Source organism: Cheilinus undulatus, linkage group 15 (assembly GCF_018320785.1).
Source record: "Cheilinus undulatus linkage group 15, ASM1832078v1, whole genome shotgun sequence".
Taxonomy (NCBI): domain Eukaryota; kingdom Metazoa; phylum Chordata; class Actinopteri; order Labriformes; family Labridae; genus Cheilinus; species Cheilinus undulatus.
This window is the reverse complement of record NC_054879.1, coordinates 5,182,956-5,203,770: the sequence shown is the minus strand read 5'-3', so window position 1 is coordinate 5,203,770 and position 20,815 is coordinate 5,182,956. Positions and strand designations below refer to the sequence as shown.

At 40.9% G+C, this 20,815-nt stretch overlaps 1 protein-coding gene across 1 annotated transcript in view; it reads right to left on the bottom strand.

The window, feature by feature from the left end:
• The window catches only part of wnt6b (wingless-type MMTV integration site family, member 6b), a 48,449-nt gene extending 30,905 nt beyond the window's left edge, over positions 1 to 17,544 (bottom strand). Inside the window, exon 1 of the mRNA XM_041807498.1 lies at positions 17,147 to 17,544. Within this exon, the coding sequence (XP_041663432.1) occupies positions 17,147 to 17,226 (80 nt within the window). The 5' untranslated portion in view covers positions 17,227 to 17,544. The remainder of the gene's footprint in view (positions 1 to 17,146) is intronic.
• Positions 17,545 to 20,815: the final 3,271 nt, after the last annotated feature.

The window sequence follows — 20,815 nt, the reverse complement described above, 5'->3', positions numbered from 1 at the left end:
CAGTCTAGGCCACAATATTATGTACACAACATGGAAACCTGGATGCAACAGTTGAAGATAATAACTGTATTGGCACACATACAGAGAAAAGCATCAGAGACTCTCAAACTCACACAAACAGAGGTACCAAGCTCAGGGACTCCCACTGATGCATTCCTCCTCTGATTATTGAGAGCGTACCGAAAACATTGCCATGGAAACAATTCTGTATTTTCAATACAGGTGTTCTGTGTGTACAGTGTGTGCATGAATGTGAAATGTGTGTGTGATTTTCCTCTAGTGTGTGTGTGTGGTATTCACACAGATAATTAAATCACACAGACAGTCTGTGTGTGTTAATTAGTGGGTACATGTACAGTACTTAGCAACAAACACTCCCTCCCAACAACCAGTCATTATCTACACACTGCTATCAGGCTGTGTGTGTGCTTGTGAGAGAGTGAGACAAAGGTTGATGTTTGCTAGTGTATTTTTATACAGTATGTGCAGACTTTCATTGGTGTCAGAAAAAGAATTTGGATTTGTTTGTGCATCTGCTTGTTTATGTGAATCTGCACGTGGCAGCGCTGGGAAGTCAGTAGCTCACAATAGCAGCCGGGTTTTTACAATGGGAGGTGTAGAGTTGTAAAACTAGTGAATGTACTGGAGATGTTTTTTGGATGGAGTCCTGGAAGCATTTGTGCCAAAGTTCTGCAAAGATAGTGTGGATAAAGACAGACAGCTTCTGGTGCAAGATAAGATGGAATAACAAATAAACATTTTCATTCATTTATCAAACTGATCAAATTTAGCCAGTGCATTAATCAACCCACCACATAAAAGTCAAATGAATAAGTTACTGTTACTAAAATACTGCAAGAAAACTCAAAGTGGTTAAATGCCTCACCACTACTAAATCATCCTATCCTCAGGTAAATCTGCCCACACCATTGCCTGATTTATACTTATGATCATGCCTATTCTGTTCAGCATTCTTGCACCCTTTGCACATCTTGTAACCACACCATTAATGTACACAGACTTATACAGTACATTCAGAAAGTATTCTGACTCCCTTTTGAGTATCGAGAGATGGGAGGAGTATTGAAATCTGGTACTGACATGCTGCCGGTGCCAACACATCTGACACCTACCAGACTGAATTCTGATACCCTGGCAGCCCATTGCGACCCCCACAACTCCAAATGAAAGGTATTAAATATGTTATGAGATGTGTGTGATTTTCTGCACACTCTGTACAGGTTAGGGCCAATCCTAACCTTGCAAAGCAGATGGATTCACCCGTTTCCGTGTTTCTCACTGGCGAACCCATCTTGCAAAGCTCCCGTCTGAACAGTTTGGGCCTGGTTGGGAGTGACAGGACCAATCAGCGACGAGGGGCAGTACTTCCAGGTGCAACGGAATCGTTATTTATGCAAGCAGCAACAAGAGGCCGGTGCAATTATGGTGGAAGACATTAGCATGGATGCTGCTATAGCGCCAGTTTTATTAGAACATGACGACATTTCTTTGTTAAAAGAAGAACAAAGAACAGCAGTGAGTTGTTTTCTAGTTAGAAACGACAAAAGTCTACAGTCGCCATGCTTTTTGTTATGTAGTTCTCTATGGAGTTTAACCCTTGGTAGCGGCTACGTCACATGTTTAGTTGCTCTGATTGGCCCGTAAAGATGTGACACACATTTCGTTCATCAAATCACCCTCCAAGTTTTTTTTCAAAGGCTCTGCCCTTCCCCAAACACCGTCTATGGGAGGTTTTCCAGTGTGAAACAAATCCATCTGGCGTGTCAGGTTAGGCCAATCCAATTTCTTTCCCTTAACCTTTCCCCTTCATCTACCCCTTCCCCTTGGCCCTCGAAACAGAGTGGTAAGGGGTAGGGGTGAAAACCTTCCCTTAAGAAATAAGCATCAATTTAGCACATATATGAGAAAAAACCCGAATGATACTCAACCCTAGTTGAAGCCTGATGTTGCAGTAAAAAAAAAAAAAAAATCAATTATATTCTCATTAATCTCTACTCAGTATCCCATAATAACAAAGTAAAAAAAACAGAATTTTAGAATTTTTAACTTATTTATTAAAAATAAAGAACTGAAATATCACCTTTACATAAGTATTCAGACCCTTTGCAGAGCACTGGAAGCTCAGGTTCCTCCCACTCTTCTGGATCTTTGCTGAGAAGTTTCTGTTTTAATTTACCTGAGGTAAATTAAAATGATTGGACATGATTTGGAAAGGCACACACCTCTCTACTGAAGGCCTCACAGCTGACAATGCATGTCAGCAAAAACCAGGCGAAGAGGTCAAAGGAAATGCCTGCAGAGCTCAGAGACAGGATTGTAGCAAGGCACAGATCTGTGGAAGGCTAGAAAACAAATTCTGCTGCACTGAAGGTTCCTAAGAACACAGTGACCTCCATAATTCTCAAATGGAAGAAGTTTGGCACAACCAGAACTCTTCTAAGAGCTGGTCACCTGGCCAAAGCAATCAAGTGAAGCTTTTGAGAGGTGACCAAGAACCTGATGGTCACTCTGAGCTCCAGAGATCCTATGAGGAGGTGGGACAAAGTTCCAGAAGGACAGCCATCACTGCAGCCCCCCACTGATCTGGGCTTATGGCAGTGACTAGACAGAAGCCTCTCCTCAGTGCAAAATGCATGAAAGGCTGAAGGCAATTAAGAGTCACCAATTAACCAGACAAGCATATCTGTGGTCAGTGGGGGAAGGCAATGTAGGCAGCAGATGGGATTAGGTGTCAGATTTGTGTTCTTCAACGAACGTCACATGTAAGGGCCCTCCCTCAACATGATTTCATTTCAAACCTTTCTGTATTCCCTAAAAGACATTTAAAGTTTTCTCTCTTTTCCAATGCAGAGATTACAAGAACATAAAACAAGCAGGGCAAAAACAACGAGGGACATATTATCAGTTATTAAAACAGAAGTAATCAATCATAACTGTTACAACTGGAAACGAAGTGGCCAGAAATCAAGCTCCTAAACCCTGAAAATTTGAATCTATGTGTGCAAGATCAATAGCACTAGCATCCACCTCCAAAAAAACATTAGCTTCTTTGGCTTGGACTTGATCAGCTTTTGGAGTTTCTTAACAGCCTGCGAAAGCTTCCCTTGTTTTTTCATCCTTTATTTCTGCCCTCCCAAATTTTGAGCATGTCCAACACCACCCCACATCTAAAGCCCAACACTTCAGATCTATTGGCGTCTGCACAATGTTGTGTGTGGGGGCAGGTTTGTGGTCATTGACTATGATTAAAGGGTCTGTATCAATAAGGAGATTTAGTTTTAGATCTTAATACCAGAGTTGATAATACATTTATGCAGACCATAAATGGATTTAAAAAAATCAAGATATTTGATTTCACAAAGGGCTTTGTTGGCATGGGAAAGACTCATTTATATTACCAAAGCAAATGTGAAGTCAAAGCAAACATATCTATCAACAGAAGGATATTTATCTGCAAATGAGGAACAGTGAGCCACCAAAAACAATTCACTCTTGTAGTTAAGACACACTCTGTAAGAAATACAGTATTTCAGATAAAAATTTGCCAGGTTGGTTTAAGTTATTGAGGCTCAGCTGGTGCATCCAAACACCCACAAAAACTTCCACGAAAAACACTTCTGTAAAAACTCTAAAGTCCCGTCAATGACAGTGTGCTGCAGCCTCATACAACATACAGCCAGTCTTTTTATGTAACGTCACTAGCAGGTGCTGCATCTTGAGTAGATCTGACACTTGAGCACATCTAGCACCTACACCAGCTGAGAGAACACACATACACAGAGAGAATATTCATACTCCAAACAGGAAGGCCCTGTCCGATCAGGAGCTGTACCAGGAACCTTTCTGCTATGAAGCAACAGCCCTATAACCTTGCACAGTAGATGGATTCATCTGTTTCCGTGATTCTTACTGGAAAATTCATCTTGCAAAGCTCCAATCTGAACTGTTAGGGCATGGTTAGAAAGTGACAGGACCATCAGCGTCGAGGGGCAGTACTTCAGGCGTGGTGGAACCATGACGTATGCAAGCAGCAACAAGAGGCTATTAGCGTGGATGCTGCTGAAGCGCCAGTTTTATCACAACTTGACAACATTTCTTTGTTAAAATAAGAACGAAGAACAGCAGTGAGTTGCTTTCTTTTCATAAACGACAAAAGTCATGTACTGACATGTCTACAGTCACCATGTATCGCCTTACGCAGCTCTATGGAGTTTAGCCTACTCGTCGGTAGGGGCACACCTCGGTTTGGGGCTATGAAGTCACGTGTTTTGTTGCTCTGATTGGTCCGTAAAGATGTGACACACAGATCGTTCATCAAATCACCCTCCAAGTTTTTTTTCAAAGGCTCTGCACTTTCCCGAACACCGCGTATGGTAGGTTTCCCAGATGGATGTGTTACACACATCCATCTGGCGTGTCAGGTTAACAGCGCTAACCATCGCACCACAATACAGCCTTGCTTGACAACATACACGACTGCTTAAATTTACATTTTTATTAATAGTTTCCATCAACTTTGTATTTAGTAGCACAGATTTTTGGATTGGTGAATACACCTGAATTTTACACTGGTGTTACATATGCTTCCTATAATGCAAGTTAGTTGCCTTCGGTAATTATTTCTAGGCCTAAACAGTTACATACAATTAATGGGATACTGAACTTAGGGTGACTAGAAGAATAGGTCTTTACAGGACTTACCAGAACTAAGGATAAGGTTGCCATTAATTTAATAGCTAAGACTACAAATACAGTTGGAAATACGAAGAAAAAATGTAATTTTGCAGCCCTCCTGATACAGTGTTTTGGTTAAAGCATGTGTAGGTAATCTCCAATTGACTATTAAAGAGCACTTGAGAGGCAGGGAATGATAAAAGGAGGATGGGAATGTGGTCTGAATCGGAGAGTGGAGTGAACTGAGGTGGAAAAGCGCATTGCTGGTGATATACCCAAAAATGGGGTGCATTAATTGGATAATAGGATGGCTGTGGGCACCCAGCATTCTTGCCCTTGTTTGGAGATCTGCAAAAAAAAGTGTGCATCCCTGCAAGGTGGAATAGAATATGGGCATGCTTCATTGTAGAATCCTACAACAACATGTGTGGCAAGGGCAAAGAAACGCAGAGTTGTTTCTCAAATTCATTAGAGCTAGAGGAACTTTTCAGGTTTCTGTGCACGTTGGGCCCAAAGTGGAACTACTAAGCGTGCCAGCTGCAATACTGTCTGTCTACTTTTCTTGTTATCCTCCTCCATCTTTGAGCAGTTTTGGACAATATAGCGGCTGCTTTCTTTGCTTGCTTATCTTTCTCATCTCATCCTGGTAGATACGTCCCATCTTTTTCTCCTGTTCCACAGCCTACTGATGTCTCCACAATGACAGAGAACATCAAATGAGTTACAGTGAAGTTACTGGTTGCATCCAAAAGGAGCAGTCACCTTTCAAGAGCCCCAAAATCATGAATCCCCATGCTCAGCCCATGCACATTTCTCCATCATGTTGCATTTGTGTGGTGCATGCATGCAGAACCTAACATGCAATTACACTCTGAGGAGGAACTACAAAGGTAGACAGTAATCAGATAATCCTCATGACAAGTGCCACTATTCTTCTTTCATGGTGCAGTGACAGAACAGATAACACCAACAAGAACATGCACTCCTTGATATTATCAGTGGCTTTAAGGAAGCACTGTCTTGCATGAACAGCTTTTCATGAGGATAAAAACCTCCAACAGAGCCAGGGGGTCAATTCAGAGATCATATCAGTGAAGGAAACAAAAATAACTAAATCACAAGTGCTGATAGCAGATCCACTGAAGCTGCTGCCACCTGTGGCTCCAAACCTTTACCTTGTGGTGTTTCTACTGTTTAAAAAATATTTCAAGCTTTATATAATAGCTTTACTCTAAAAATTAATGATACTGAAAGTGAGTGTCTTATTCAGTGTTTTCTGGGCCCAGACATGGCTAAGACAGAGATTAAACATTAGTGCTCAGAGCAACCTCAGGTTTCATTAAGGATCTCACGGCACCATAGATAAAGTGCTGTACTGTACGGGGCCTTTCTTTTTTCCCCCTCCGCCCACGAATGAGTGAATTTCATCCCTCCTTAATCCCTCAAGTATGCTGGAGATGAAGACAGTCACGACAAGAGTTAGTCTGAGACGCCAGAGTGTGAGAGAAAAATAAAAAGAGGCAAAGAGGAGAAGCTAAAGACAGGGTGTCTGGAGACCAAAATAGATGACCGGGGGATTGGTAGGGATAAAAAAGGAGAGAATGAGAAACAAAAAAGCAAAACGCATCGTTGGGGCAAAAAGAGAGGCTAGTGAAAATCCAGGTACACTTTGAATTTCTTAAGCAAAGAAGACAACAGACAGGCAAAGTCAAAATGCTGCAGGTGCTCATATGTGGGCAGGGTCAGCAGGTCCATGAGCTCTCAGCGACTTTATTCTAGATTTCCCGCAGTCGGAAGATGGCCAAATACTCTGTAAGGGCGTTTTCACATTAGGCACGAGTATTTTGTACCATGCCCGAGCGTGATCACCCTCCCTTCCTTCTCTCCACTGTTCTTCTGACATTAGTAACATTGCTCTGTGCCCAAGCTCCCTCGTGTGCGAGGTTTTCATGATTTTCGATGACTCCAACAACCCCCCTCTACCACCTCTTCATACCCTGCAGCTCATAGGATAAAATGTGCCCAGCTTTGATTTCTGAAGATGTTCTAAAATTCACTTTACAGCTCTACTGACTGAAGAGTACCTAGCACTGGGGCACTGTAGTGGCACAGCGCTGATCCAGAAGCTGATCCGTCTCCAACTGAGAGCACAGCAAAAACAAAAACAGCTGACTTAGAGGGCGTTTCTTTCGCTCAAGGTGCTAAGTCCTGTAAATGCTGGACTACATTGGCCTTGTTTTGTACAGTACTCACACTGAGCCTAATTCACCTATATAAACCTTTAAAACCCCTGAATAACGACAACAGATTATGACGCAGCACAGAGAATAGCAGAAATGCACACACAATTTAGAGTAAAATCTTCTCATTATACACGTCATCACAATTGTCCCAGTCACCTTACCCAAAATTAAGCTAAGCTAGCTGAAACGAGTTAATAACAAACGCCGTTAGAGAGCGTCTTTGCAGAGGAAATAAATTCTCAATGAAGAGCCAGCAGCTGCTGAGAAAAGGAGAGCTGCAAGACAAAACCAGGAGTGGTACTTAAAATCTGTGTTTATTGTGACAGGTGATTCTCATGCACTCTCTGATTCAGCATTATGGTGAGTTGTGCTTCCTTTGCTTATATGCTGTTTGTATCATTTTTATCTTGGTGTATTTATCCTCCATGCATTAATGCCAGTCCATGAAAATACTGTCTATGGTGCAAAAAAGGTTTAGGACTGTTGATATAAACTACAAATGGACCAGGACATAAAACCTTTGTTTGTTAGCTTTATGCTAACACATCATGGAAACTACCATTAACTGGTTAACAGATAGCGTTAACACAGCAGCAAATTAAACTTCAGAAACTCTGAGTCTTTTGACTCAGAAATCCTATGTAACTGATAAATTACTCACAAACTTTTGGAAAAAGAGTTCATTTCTGAAGTAAAGTTGGTTTCTTAGAACTTGAGCTGTGTTACTGATGTTTCTGCTTTCTTCTTTTTGTTATTTAATGTTTTTGTAAGTTAATGTTTACATTTTTATTTACCCTTTTAGATGTTTAACTTTTATTGATTTTATAAATCAGTCATGTTCAATATAATTTGGCTGTCAAAAAAGTACAAGAAAAGCCACTTTAATGACTAGGAATGTTCATTAAATAAAAAATGAAATGTGGAATAAGTGACTGCATAAATATTCACCCCCTTCAAGTCAGTATTTAGTAGAGTCACCTTTGGCTGCAATCGCAGCTCTGAGTCTGTGTGGATAAGTCTCAGTCAGGCTTGCGCATCTGGACATTTCTACTCCATTCTTCTTTGTTAAACTGCTTAAGCTCTGTCAGGTTGCACGGGGATCACATGTGAACAGCCCTTTTCAAGCCCAGCCACAAATTCTCTATTAGATTGAGGTCTGGGCTTTGACTCGGCCACTCCAGAACATTCACCTTGTTGTCTACAAATCTTTTCTGTGTAGCTTTCACTGTATGCTTCCAGTCATTGTTTTTATAGTCAATACATCTTCAAGCTGTAGTTCTCTTGCAGACTGAATAGGATTGACCTCCAGGATTTTGTTATATCTTGCAGTATTAATTATACCCTCTACCTTTACAAGCCTTCCAGGACCAACTGCAGAGAAGCATCCCCACAGCATGATGCTGCCACCACTGTGCTTCACAGTGGGGATGAAGTGTTTTGTTTGGTGTTCACCAAACGGCCAAAGAGCACCATTTTGGTCTCATCAAGAACTTTCTCCTACTTGACCATGGAGTCTCCCACATGTCTTTTAGTGAACTCTAGTCCAGATTTTATCTGAGTTTTCTTCAGCAGTGTCTTTCTTTTTGCCAGTCTCTCCCATCTCAGCTGCTGAAGCTTGGAACTCCTTCAGAGTAGTCATAGGTATCTTGGTGGCCTCTCTCACTAGTCTCCTTTCACAGTCACTCAGTTTGTGAGAAAGGCCTGATCTAGGCAGATTTACACATGTGCTATAGTCCTTCCATTTCTTGATGATGGATTTAACTGAACTGGAGACGGGGATGTCCAGTGCTTGGAAATGTTTTTATATCCATCCGAGGACTTCTATTTCCATTAACCTTTTCTCTGAGTTGCTTGGAGTGTTCTTTTGTCTTCATGGTGTAACGATAGCCAGGAATACTGATTAACCAGTGACTGGACCTTCCAGACACAGGTGTCTTTAATCTAGAGTCACTTGAGACACTTTCACAGGCGACCCCATTTCACTAATTGTGAGACTGCTAGCACCAATTAGGTCACTCACTTTAGAGGGGGTGAATATTTGTGCAATATTTATACCCTTCAGGAGGTTTTTTTTTGTCATTGTAAAAGGAAAAAAACTTTAAAGGAGGTGAATGCTTTTTTATAGGTTCTGTTTGTGCTGCTTTTAAGAAGACATTGAAAAGTTTTACTTCTATTGTTGTTTTAATACTAGCTGAAAAAACACCTTATAGTACTGGTGCTATTATTTTTAATGACTTGTTTTGACCAAATATGACACTTGGCTTAAACAAGCCTATGGGCTTTTGCATCAGTTTTGTGTATTTTTTTTTTTTTTTACAGGAAATACAATTAAGAATGGATTAAAACTTATTCAGGGGCATTATTTTTAAAAAGAGCAGCATGTAAGCATATAAAATGAACCAAAATCAGCGACACTGAACATTTAGGCTGCTTCTATTTGCATGTTTTTATGGCTCCGTGAGAACTATCTTGCCCTATCCTATATAAACGAAGACCCTTTGACATTTATTGGAACAGTTTTAACTTCTGCCCTGTATTCCTGACACTTGAACCATTTTGAAGTACGCCTGATAAAGTATAAGAATGCATGAATGCACAAAAGTGCAGACATACACTTACCAACACACACAAGCACGTTTAAATCAGTGCTGTACCTGATGCCAAACCCACATCGTCATCCAACGTTTATCTGCACCCATCGCCCCGGTCCTGATTACACATCTAGCTTTTCAGAGCAGCAGTGGAGTGGACAAGATAAGATCTGTTACAACGAAACTCTCCGCCGGTGATGATGGCGGTTTTGACTGAGTCAGCGGGGACATTCCCATAACTGTAAGACTGAAAGAGTGCATTCGTAGATCTCTGAGAGCATGTTAAACAAATTAACCAGGATCATCTGGTCTGAGATGTATTCAGACTGACGTACGCATAAACACAAAACTAAAGCACACACTTACAAACCCAAAATGCAGAGTGTGCACCTGCAGGCCGGTGGTAGGGGGGGTCAGATGCAAACCAAACTGGGACCTTTACACACATAAAATCAAACTTTTACACACTTTCTGAGCAAAGTCGCTCAGTTAAGCTGTGCAGTCAAACCCAGAATAAGAGAGCAAAGGCATTCCTCACCCTCTGAGCCGTGCTCTCTGCTCTCAGGCCAAATGATTAAAGTGCTCTAATCAGCAGAGGCTTTGAAAGGACATTTATCTCACTGCATTTCGTCTCTTTCACTCCGTCTATCGCTGCGGCCCTCTCTTTTCCTTCAACGAGCACCTATCTACGAGATAGGTATTCTCCTTCAACAGGCACAAATGGCTTCAAGTAGAGAGGGAGAAATCGAAGAGGAGCGAGCATGAGACGCAGAAAGAGAGATGTATGATGGTATGTCCAGCAGCTTTCAACAGAGAGCATCATTGTCCTGGCAGACTGCAGAGCTATCCACAGGTGTGGCTTCACCCTAGCTGCACCACGCTCCATCGCAGTGTGTGTGCGTGTGCGAGTGTGTGTGTCAATGTGTGCATTTGTGTGTAAGTGAGCCAGTGAAGAAGTGAGTGAGTGAAAGAAGATGACAACGAATGTCAGTGGGGATAAAAAGGAAGTAGCTGATTTCTTAGTGTTGATTCCCCTAATCCACCACAGCTTTATTTTAAAATGAATGTCCTGAGTCCCGCTCAGTGTGCTGCCAGTTCACCGCTGACATGAATATTACAGAGCTGGAATACATCCTTACACATGGGGCTGCTCAGCCAGAGAAATTTTCTTTCTTACAAATTCAGCTCCTAAATAACCATAAATCAACTGTTTTTATCCCTTTCTTTATTTAATTTAGCTTGTTTGCTTCTTTTTTTCCCTTTGCTTCATTAGGCAAAAGATAGGAACTTACATGACTTGAGTTTTCCTGGATAGGTGTTAAATTTATTTAACACTTAGAGCGGTGCAGTCATGTTGTAGTTTTGTAGGCAAAACCCAGAAGTTAGCATCATACGGACTCCCCCGTGGCGTTCCTATGGGATTTTTCAGTGGGTTTTTGATCAGAGCTGAAAATAAGATCTGTGTCTAATAAAAGTTTATGAAACTTTTGATCTATTCGTACATAGTAATACCAAGGGACCTTTGGTAATTTGTAATAATCTCAAGGGACGTCTGTGTTTTTAATCCTGTGTGAATCGACCGTGTCCATAATTTGCGAAGTAAAAAATTCCAGGGCAAATTACCAACCATATTTCAGCACACAGACGTCCATGGGTACAAATCCCGTACGAATAAGCATCTCGTTAATTTAGGGTGGTAATTATTGTTCTTTCTATGGCCCACGCTGCTTTTACTGATCAAAAAAATAATAGCCGTTTCGCAGGACATTGTTAGCAAAGTTATGACACATATAGGTCAGAGATACATTTCAGTTCATTTCAGCTTATTTGTAAAAACGGCTTTATTTTACTAGACTTATTTATTAAATTCTAGTTTCCACACTGCTGTTCTTTTTTGTGTTTAAAGTGTCTTGCGATAACGTGAACCTGAAAAACCTGAATTGGTGCAGTACAAACACAAATTGATTGATGGATACACAACTCTTCTGCTCTTCTTCTTACTAATGCCTATTCTTATATCAGTATTATTTAGCTGTTAATTTCATGCAAAACACAATTTACAATTTGAAATGTGTCGCTCAACATTCAGTGGTCACAGCTGACCCCCACTGAGGAGGGTTGTTGTGTAAAGGCCGGCTCAGACTACACGACTTTTCACACTGTACAACAAAAATCTTGCCCCGTCTTGGCCGACAACCTGGCCACACTATGAGAGTGATCCTGACCGCTCGTCGTATGCTGACGTCACCACTGTCTCCCCGACTGAGTGTGAGTTCACAGGTTGACGGTAGGGGTGTAACGATTCATCGATCTGGATCAATATATCGATTATTTGAGCAATGATTCAGTCAAAGCTATTGAAAGTATAAACATCGATATTAATCGCCATTTTTACCTTACGCTTTTATTTTGAAAGTTCCCCCACATGCTTGGTTAAGACAGTTTCCGCCCATCCACTAGTCACAACACTGCTAGGTAAGCAGGTAATGGCTAGCAGCCAAGAGAGTATCAATATTGTGGTTTTTTCCTTTATGTGAAAAGTAACAGATTGTGGTAAATGGGTTCACAATATCGTCTGATATCGATCACAGGCCTCTAAATCGAATCAAATCAAAATCAAATCGTGGCAGACTTTGTGATATCAGCAAATATCGAATCGTTGTTTCGAGAATCGATATCATATCGTATCATGATGAAACTGATGATTTATACCCCTAGTTGATGGGAGGGCGGGTCAAAGACTGTCAGTCACTCTACAACAGCGCACTATGTGATAGTAGCGGTCTTTTGCTCGTAAAAAAGGGAAATAAACAATGAAGGATTGGATTATGGATAATAAGTATGGATGTGTCAAGAGAAAAACAATATGGACTGGCTCTCTTTCAGATAGGACTTAAGGTATGCATGTGATAACGTAAATAAAATAAAATAAAATGTATACATTAGTTTTAGGGAATAACAGGGGATAAAAAGTAGTTAATCTTGTAAATTATGATGCAAAGATAAGGAGCAAAAGTTCCCCCGTTATTAGACGTCAGGATTCATGTCATTGACTTCAGGTCAGTGTGTCAAACTAGATGACAATGTAAGAAAAATTCTGACATGCTAGTCTTGTTGAATCGTGGTCGTGGGGCGTCTGTTTGGCTTACCGACGCTCAAAATCGGGCCCGAGTTATGATGATGAGCTGCAGCGTTGCAGTCTGGCTTAAATCTGGCTGAATTCGTGTAACCTGAGCCGGCCTTTAGAAGCAACAGCAGAGGTTCATGTGTAACATGGGGTTAACAGTCATTTTGGAAGTCTTGTGTATGTGTATATTTAGTATTCGCAGCAGAATGAACTACTTTATTTACACTCAAATTAACCAGCAGAGAAGCAGGAAAACATGGAACATGGCACACAACCAAAGATCATGCTGTGCCAAACTGGCACGCAGACATACGTCCAAACAGAAACAGCGTGCACACAGGCAATATATGTGGTGTGGCAAAGGTTTTACTGGCTTATTTTGAATTTCAGCATTGGGCTTGGTTTTGGGCTGGTCTTTATCGGCCATTGGGCTGGTTTTGTCACACACAAACCTGGCAACCCTGCTCTGTTGTTTGTCTCGCCGGCAGATCTCCAAGCAGCTGTTGCATGAAGAAAATGGAGGTAAAGTTTCAGTATCCCAGATGATGGGTGGCAGAAATCAGTGTTTCTTAGGACACTCTCACACTAGGCCCAGTTGCCCCAGTGCCCCCCACTCCAGTCCCCCACTGCCCTCATATTGCTCGACACCCAACCGGGCCTGAACATGGATTCTGCCTATATATGTCATCATGTCTTACTAAATCACAAGAAGAATTTTCTCAGAGTCAGTCTTATGGAGAACACAGAGAACATGAACGCAACATACTCACTTTGTCATTTACGTCAGATACTGTATATCTCTAACACTCTTGGATTTATTGATTTTGCAAGGCTAGTGATCGATTTACATCATTAGTAAGTCATGTCCATGCTGCGTACCTGTGTAGGCGCTCTTGTATGAGCACCTGCACCATGCTGAAACCCACCTCTTCTACTCAAGCCAAGACAGTGTTCCATGCTTGAGCATATGTGCGCACTCACACTTGTCAAACAAACTGGACTCTGGGGGTCAAACGTGCTTAAGCACGGCATGGATTGCCCAATGTGACGTGCCCAGAATTTTAAACTGCTGTATTAAATTTTTAACAGTTTTAATGTGTTTGAAGAGGATATGACCTGTGGACAATCAGCTTTAATCAGGTTTAAACCCTTAAATCTTAACCTAAAAACAATCTGTGTACGAAAAAACCTAACAACAGCTCAGCTCACATGCCCTCTTGATATCCTGTCTGCTGAAAACCATCTGAGAAAGACTGACTTTACCATGGCACTGCTTTTAAGAGTTTTACAGGCTTTAATCCCAAGTCCAGTCATTGAGGAGAGATGAAGACCTCTTTGAGTAAATGTTAAGAAAACTGAGGTATTTCAATAGGATGGATGTCATTGCCATTGGTCTCCTTAACTAATGATCTGTAAATTTTAGGCTGCAGCCTTTGAAGTTATGGAAAAAAGACCCCAAACGTTCCTCATGAACTGTATTTTCTGTATGAAAACAACCTTTTTTGGTCTGCTGTATAAAAACTCTCTTCTTAAACAGCCCTCCTATTTTAGCTGACAGTATTTCACCAAATTTAGCCCAAAGTGTCTGAAGGCAACGTATATATCTGACCCCTGGAGGGACAGTGTTTTTCCCTCTTTTCCTCCACAGATGGGTCACTGCAGAGTTCAGCTACAGACCAGCACCCCTCTGGCTAAAAGTCACTTGTCTTTGTCGATTTCAAGGCGGCTAAATTTCACATGTCAAACACATGTTTTTTTTCCTCTGCTTTTCCCTCCACCTACAGTTTCAAAAAAGAGAATGTAAAAATGTCTCGGGTAATCCAGTCAATGCTCATCGAAAAACTTATCACATCTTCCAACGATTGCCAAAAATGTCTGAAAATTATTTTAGAGCATGCACATGTACTGTAGTTTACCCATATTTGTGTGGGTTATTTTTATATAGATAATTTAAGGTCCATGCCTGATTAAAAGCAGCTTCTTTTTAGCTGAGAACAAATGGATTATCACTACTTACTGGATCAAAAGAACCAAACAGAGGGAAATGTAAAAAGAGTACATTTGCATTTGATTAAATGAGGGTTAAAGCAACTTTTTTTGCAACTGTTATTGCTACTGGAAAATTTAAGATGCTTGTTCCAAGACATCTCATAAAGAGACTTATCCTACATCTCCAGCTTTGCCACAGTTGCAGTTACAAAAAGATGTGATGTCGGATACAGGCCACAAAAGATCCTGTGGATTCTGATTAAAATCATTCAATATTTCCTTGCAATGGCAGTTCCAAATATTCCAAACTAATCCCTGCAGGCACATATGTTTACCTTGCATCTCCACTGATATCTCATGAGAAGAAGCTGCTTGACCATCCTACAGTAACACAAGGACGCTGCGTAGGCTTTCACAGCATCTGTGGCTCTCTAACACACACTGACCTTGATCGGGCTGTGAATGAACAGTGGGAGGATTCCCTGGGAAAAAAAATCTCAGTTTTATGCTCAAACACTGCTGCCCTGCAGAAGTATGTGTGCAAAGGAGAGAGGAAAAGAAATCCAGTAATATTAGCTGATAAAACACAAAGACAGAGACCCACGTGGATAGAAAATATGTTATCAGGAGATCTGCAGGGGCTGTCTGTCTGTCCGACTGTCACACACCTTGCAGAGCTGAGCCTATATGGATTGTTTTATGATGACATATCCACTGCGCCTAGAGGGCCACCTGACATTCCTGACTCCAAACCCCCCACCACACACAAACCCACCATCTCCACCTAACTCCCTCCTCTCTCATCCATGTATCACTGCAGGCAATGAGCAGCAGACACCTCTTTCACCACCCAGGTTCTCTGTCTCTGTGCCTCACCCTGGGGACCCACATTTCCCACCATTATTGGCCAATATTTTGACTTGGAGATATTCACAGCTAGGGCTGAACGGTTTGCAAAAATAATCTAATTGCAATTGTTTTCCTGCAGTATTGCAAATGCAATTTGAAATCGATTATTTAGGTTACTCCGTTTTTTCTGTTCAACAAACATGAGCAAGAAATCATTCTATATTATAACAAGGAAAATATTAGATAAGTCAAACTAGGGCTAAATTTAGAAGAAATATCTTACTGCCATTTTGGCTCATATAGCAAATTTGATATCAATAGCTTGATTGACATGGATGATCATTTCTCATATTTTTCTCATTTTGATGAAGAAAAATAAATGCATGAGCAAGAAAAGAAAGATTTTTGTAAAAAAAAATGAAAAATACTTGAAGGTTTGAGTAACATATAAAGCAGTGATAACGCATGGCTCATTTATATCTTAATGCTGAATATTATTCCCTCAGAAACCTTAAAAAAGGAAACTTTTGTGCACTTTTTCACCCATTTTTTCACTTTTCACCCATTAAAGCTACCTTTTGCCATTGAATACCACTTTTGTCCTACTTTTTTTGCCCATTTTAGACACTTTTTTGCCACTTTTATCCCATTTTTTGACACTTTAATCCCATTTTAATTTTTAATTTTAATCCCATTTCTGCCCCTTGTCACCCTTTCTCTCCACATTTTCACCCATTTAAGCTCCTTTTTGTCATTAAATACCACTTTTTTCCTAGTTTTTGCCCATTTCAGTCACTTTTCACTCATTTTTTTGCCACGGTTTTGCCACTTTTGTACCATTTTATGCCAACTGTAACTCATTTTTTGTCACTTCTAACCCATTTTTGCTACTTTCTGACCCTTTCTCCAACTTTCCTCCCCATTTTTGCCTCTTTTCACCCTATTTTGTTTCTTTTTTGACCATTTTTGCCACCTTTTACTTATCTTTTATTGCTACTTCAAGCTGTTTTTGCCACTTTTCACCACTTAGATTGTGGCTCTTGCAAATATATTTTTCATCACTATGGCTCTTTGGTTGAGTAACACCGGTATAAAGCATAAAAACGATTGTATAAGACTGGTATTTTGACCCTTTTCAGGTTAAAGAAATATTGCACTGTCTGCGATTTGAATATTGCAGCATGCCATATTGCAATTTTTCTAATTTGCGATTAATTGCCCAGCCCTATTCACAGCTAAATCTAAGTGAATGATAAATCTTAATTTCATTCTATCATGAAATAAATGCTTATTAGTGATATTTATTTGTGTACAAAAATACAGTTTTTCTTATTTTAAGCCATCAAGTTAAAGAAATATCACCTTTTAGCCATTTTTATGGACTACTTACATTGCGCAAGCTTGTTTGAGCACATTTATGCCATAATTTTATGATAATGCTATCAGCCTATGGAGCAGTCACCCTGGCTATTCTGAGTATTTAGGTGAAAAGCCGGTAAGCTCCTGTGAGTGCTGTGGATAAATATAGACAAATAGACATGACGCGTTGGTGTGCATAAATCAAACAGGGTAAATCAGATGAGAACAAATAAAACACACATGGTCATGAGACAGTGAAAGAGAAAACACGTGGTAAACAACAGAGCACTTACCACCACAGTCCGATGATATTGACCGGGCAGAGCAAGATAAAGAACAGGGCCAGCTGGATCCGCGAGAGACGAACCGTCATGGTGAACGCAGCAAATCCTCCAGGAGGTTCACCAGCGAAGTTTAAAGCACTGAAGAGCTCAGCCGACTCCGAGTTGGATTATTTCTCAAATACATAGGAGGTCCTTGTTTTCTGGCGGAGCACTCAGCGAAAAGCTCACTGGAAACTGTCTGTCAACGCGAGCGCAGAAAGTTCATCATCCAACTCCTCTTCTGCCGGGCGCATTTTAATGCGCAACAAAGCTGGTCAAGAGGCTACTGAAGAGATGTCCGCTTTCAAAGGTGTGGTTAACCTCTTCATTGTCTTTCTGCTCTATTAGTCGCAGCACGTTACATGTTCTATAGACGATTTAAGGGAGCTCCAAAAACTGACGTTCCCTCTGAGCACGAAAAGGCGCATCAAAAACTCCTGTTCAGAGCAAACTGAGTCACGACAGTGTTGGAGTAAAGTTAAAAACAACGACAAGAAAAAGGGAGTAGCGGTGTAACTACTGTATAAGCGGATGGACGGATGTTGGTTGTTCTTTACGCGCTGTTAAATGACGCGAGATGAACCCCGTGGAGCGTTTTTGTGCGCACCGGCTGCAGGTACAGTCTGTGTGCCTCAGTCTGCTGATGTGTTTTCTTTGGGTGATACAGGGAGGAAAAATGCGCTCTTCTTCTCCTACCTTGCTGTGACGTCGCTCCGGGCGAAGAGAGAAATCCTCGCTGTCACTCAGAGAGAGAGAGAGAAAGAAACTGCAATTAGTCTAAGAAGGACCAGGCTGAGAGCAGAGAGGGGTAAACACTCCACGCACGCGGAGAAACCTGACTTAAAGTGTGTTTATGGTGGACCAGAAATCAGAGCTCATGGAATGAGATGATGTCAGCACAGGTGTGGTAGCACCTTGATGCTCTGACGCTGGTGCCAGCAGGCTGGCACCCTGGGTGTCTTTTAATGTCTTCCAGGGGTCAGGGGTCAAAAGACAAAACATACTGATCAGTGTTCATGAAGATTTTGTTCTGATTGGATTCCAAAGTTGAAGAGTTATTATGCATGCTCACTATTGGAAAAGTTTGTACTTGTCTGCTGTGTGTGTGTGTGTGTGTGTGTGTGTTAGTGTGTGTAAAGGGACTGGGTAGTGTATCGCCTATCTGGCCAAGGGCATATCCATTGAAATTCAACACCACAGTACTGTAGTCGCCCATAAAAGCCCCGACACCCGACTTCGTTCCACTGCAGTGATGCAATCAATCACAAGTGTAACACAAGGCAAACCCACCCAGTCAAGTACCACTGTGTTTCATAAGGGCCTCCAGTACATTCACTAATACACAAATCATAGCCATGATGGTGACTCCCAGCTTTCAAGCCACTTCTAGCTTATCCTGACTATTCAGAGTCCTGACATTAGGTTTTGATTCAAACTTAATTTAAAGTTAACAGAATAAAGCATATTTCCCTCAAATGTATATACTAGGGTATCTTTTATAAATGCAGCAGAGTGTTGAGTCTGATCCTTGTAGGCTGTATTTAAATATCCAACTGTTTAGCCATTTAGATTGTTTTGTTTGTCACGGCACTAAAAACTAAATAACTAACTCATGTTTACCTGCTATAAACAGACATGATTTACTAGTACTCCTCGCCATAAAAGCTAAAGAACTGGATTCACTTAGATTTACTTGTTTAAAATAAATTAAATATTTAGAACTTGTAACTTTTTCACTGCACTTTAAAGGGGGGTATCATACCTTTTTTCAAAGCTTTACACCATCTCTCTGATACCCATGAAATAGCTTTACATGGTTTACAGCTCAAAAAACTCCTCATGTTTCTCACACTGGCGTCCTGAATAACCCTTATTTTAACCTCCGTCTGAAACGCTTCGTTTTTGCTGCTGTCTCTTTAACACCCCCCGCTCCACGGACCTGCTTTCCTCCGACTGGCCGGATTTCCGGAGGCTGGCCGGTGGCAGGACTCAATGTTTTGTGCCCGCCCCCTTTAAAATGGCTGTTTATGTACTTGTAAACTTGAATGAACCGGTCTGACTGAGTAAAATATGGTGAATTTTGATAAACGTCCGTACGTGTTAGACCCGGAGTCTTACCCTGATGCTCACCACTGTTATCAGTGCAACCCAACTGTATGTTCAGCAAAATGTAGCCTCTTTCAAAATGTAAACTCCCTTTTGCCGAAAGTCATTTAAGCCATATTTTTGGGTGGGTGCGCTACTTACCACCTCGTTCTCCTCAAGTGATGCTGATTGGTCCAAACAGCATCTGGTTCGCTGCAGGCATTGCAGGCAAGAGCATTGCATGATGGATTTGCCTGATAGCAGACGTGGAGTCTAGCCAACGCTTTAACTTTGTAAGGTTATCATTTATATGCCCCTCCAGTAAAAGCCTTATATTTGTTGTATTTTTGCAAAGTTTTAAAACCTCTCTGATGATACTGTGTTTCAACCTTAGAACTCAAATGGCTTTGTGACCTCTCCTAAACTGTTGCATTTAGATCATTAAATCTCACTGGGAAATATTACTAAACCACTAGAATGAAAGGGAAGCCCAGCTGCCAAGCAGTCAATAGGATAATAAGATAAATTGTTTTAAGGCGGTATGATTTGGAGGAACTGGCTTCTGCTTCTTGCTGAGTCATTTCTGTCTTTTGCTATGCCCTTTATTTAAATCAAAAAACATTTTTACTGCATAAGGAAAACAATACTATGTGCTTGGACAAACTGTCAATGCTTGGAAAATTACTTTTACCTATTTTCATAATGATGCCATATAAGGATGATGAAGCTGCGGTCTGGGACCCCCAGGGGGGGCTCAAAGATCTTAAGGGGAGCGAGGTTTTGTCTGCTATGAAGCAGCCAAAATTAGCAAATAGAATTGCAAATACTGACTAAAACCATGATAAAGCAGTTATGAAGTGTTTTATACAAAGGCCTCCTGATAAGGAAATCATGCATAGGCCTTTTTCAGGGTTTTATCAGTGACATAATTAAAATGTATGTGGCTTTTTGATGGTGATGTATCACTTTTTCTTCTCTCTTGGGTCCTTGGGGGGCTCCTCTTTTCTTAGGTACATGTAGGGGGGCTCCAAGGAAAAATGGCTGGGAATACTGCATTAGAGAGATGTGGTTGGGTGATGGGAACAGCTGATGAAATGCATGTGACATGGTGTGAGAATGAACATTAAACCAGCATGCAGAATATCACCTTCCTGCCTTAACTTTTACTAGAGCTATATTAAATAGGTTCCTTAAAATATATAGTCTTATATGGTAATGGTTATTGTCTGTAAAATGAATTTTAAACACAGGAGAACTATGTTTGACTTGCAGAGGATGTAGTGCATTTGCTCTACTTCCAACAGACAAGAATAATGCCACCTTCAACAACCGCCTGTGCAGCATGACTGACCTCCAGGGGCTTTTTTGTCATTGATGATTTTGGATTTAACAAATGAAATTAAACTTATTGTGATTCATCAGGTAATTCTTATAAAGCTCTGGTCTTTCTGGGTCCTTTTAAGGCAGCTGAGGCTCAGTTGTTTACACCGCGTTCCATGTTATTATGCAAATGACATTTTTCAATGATTTTCTTAAATTGATGCAAATGACAAT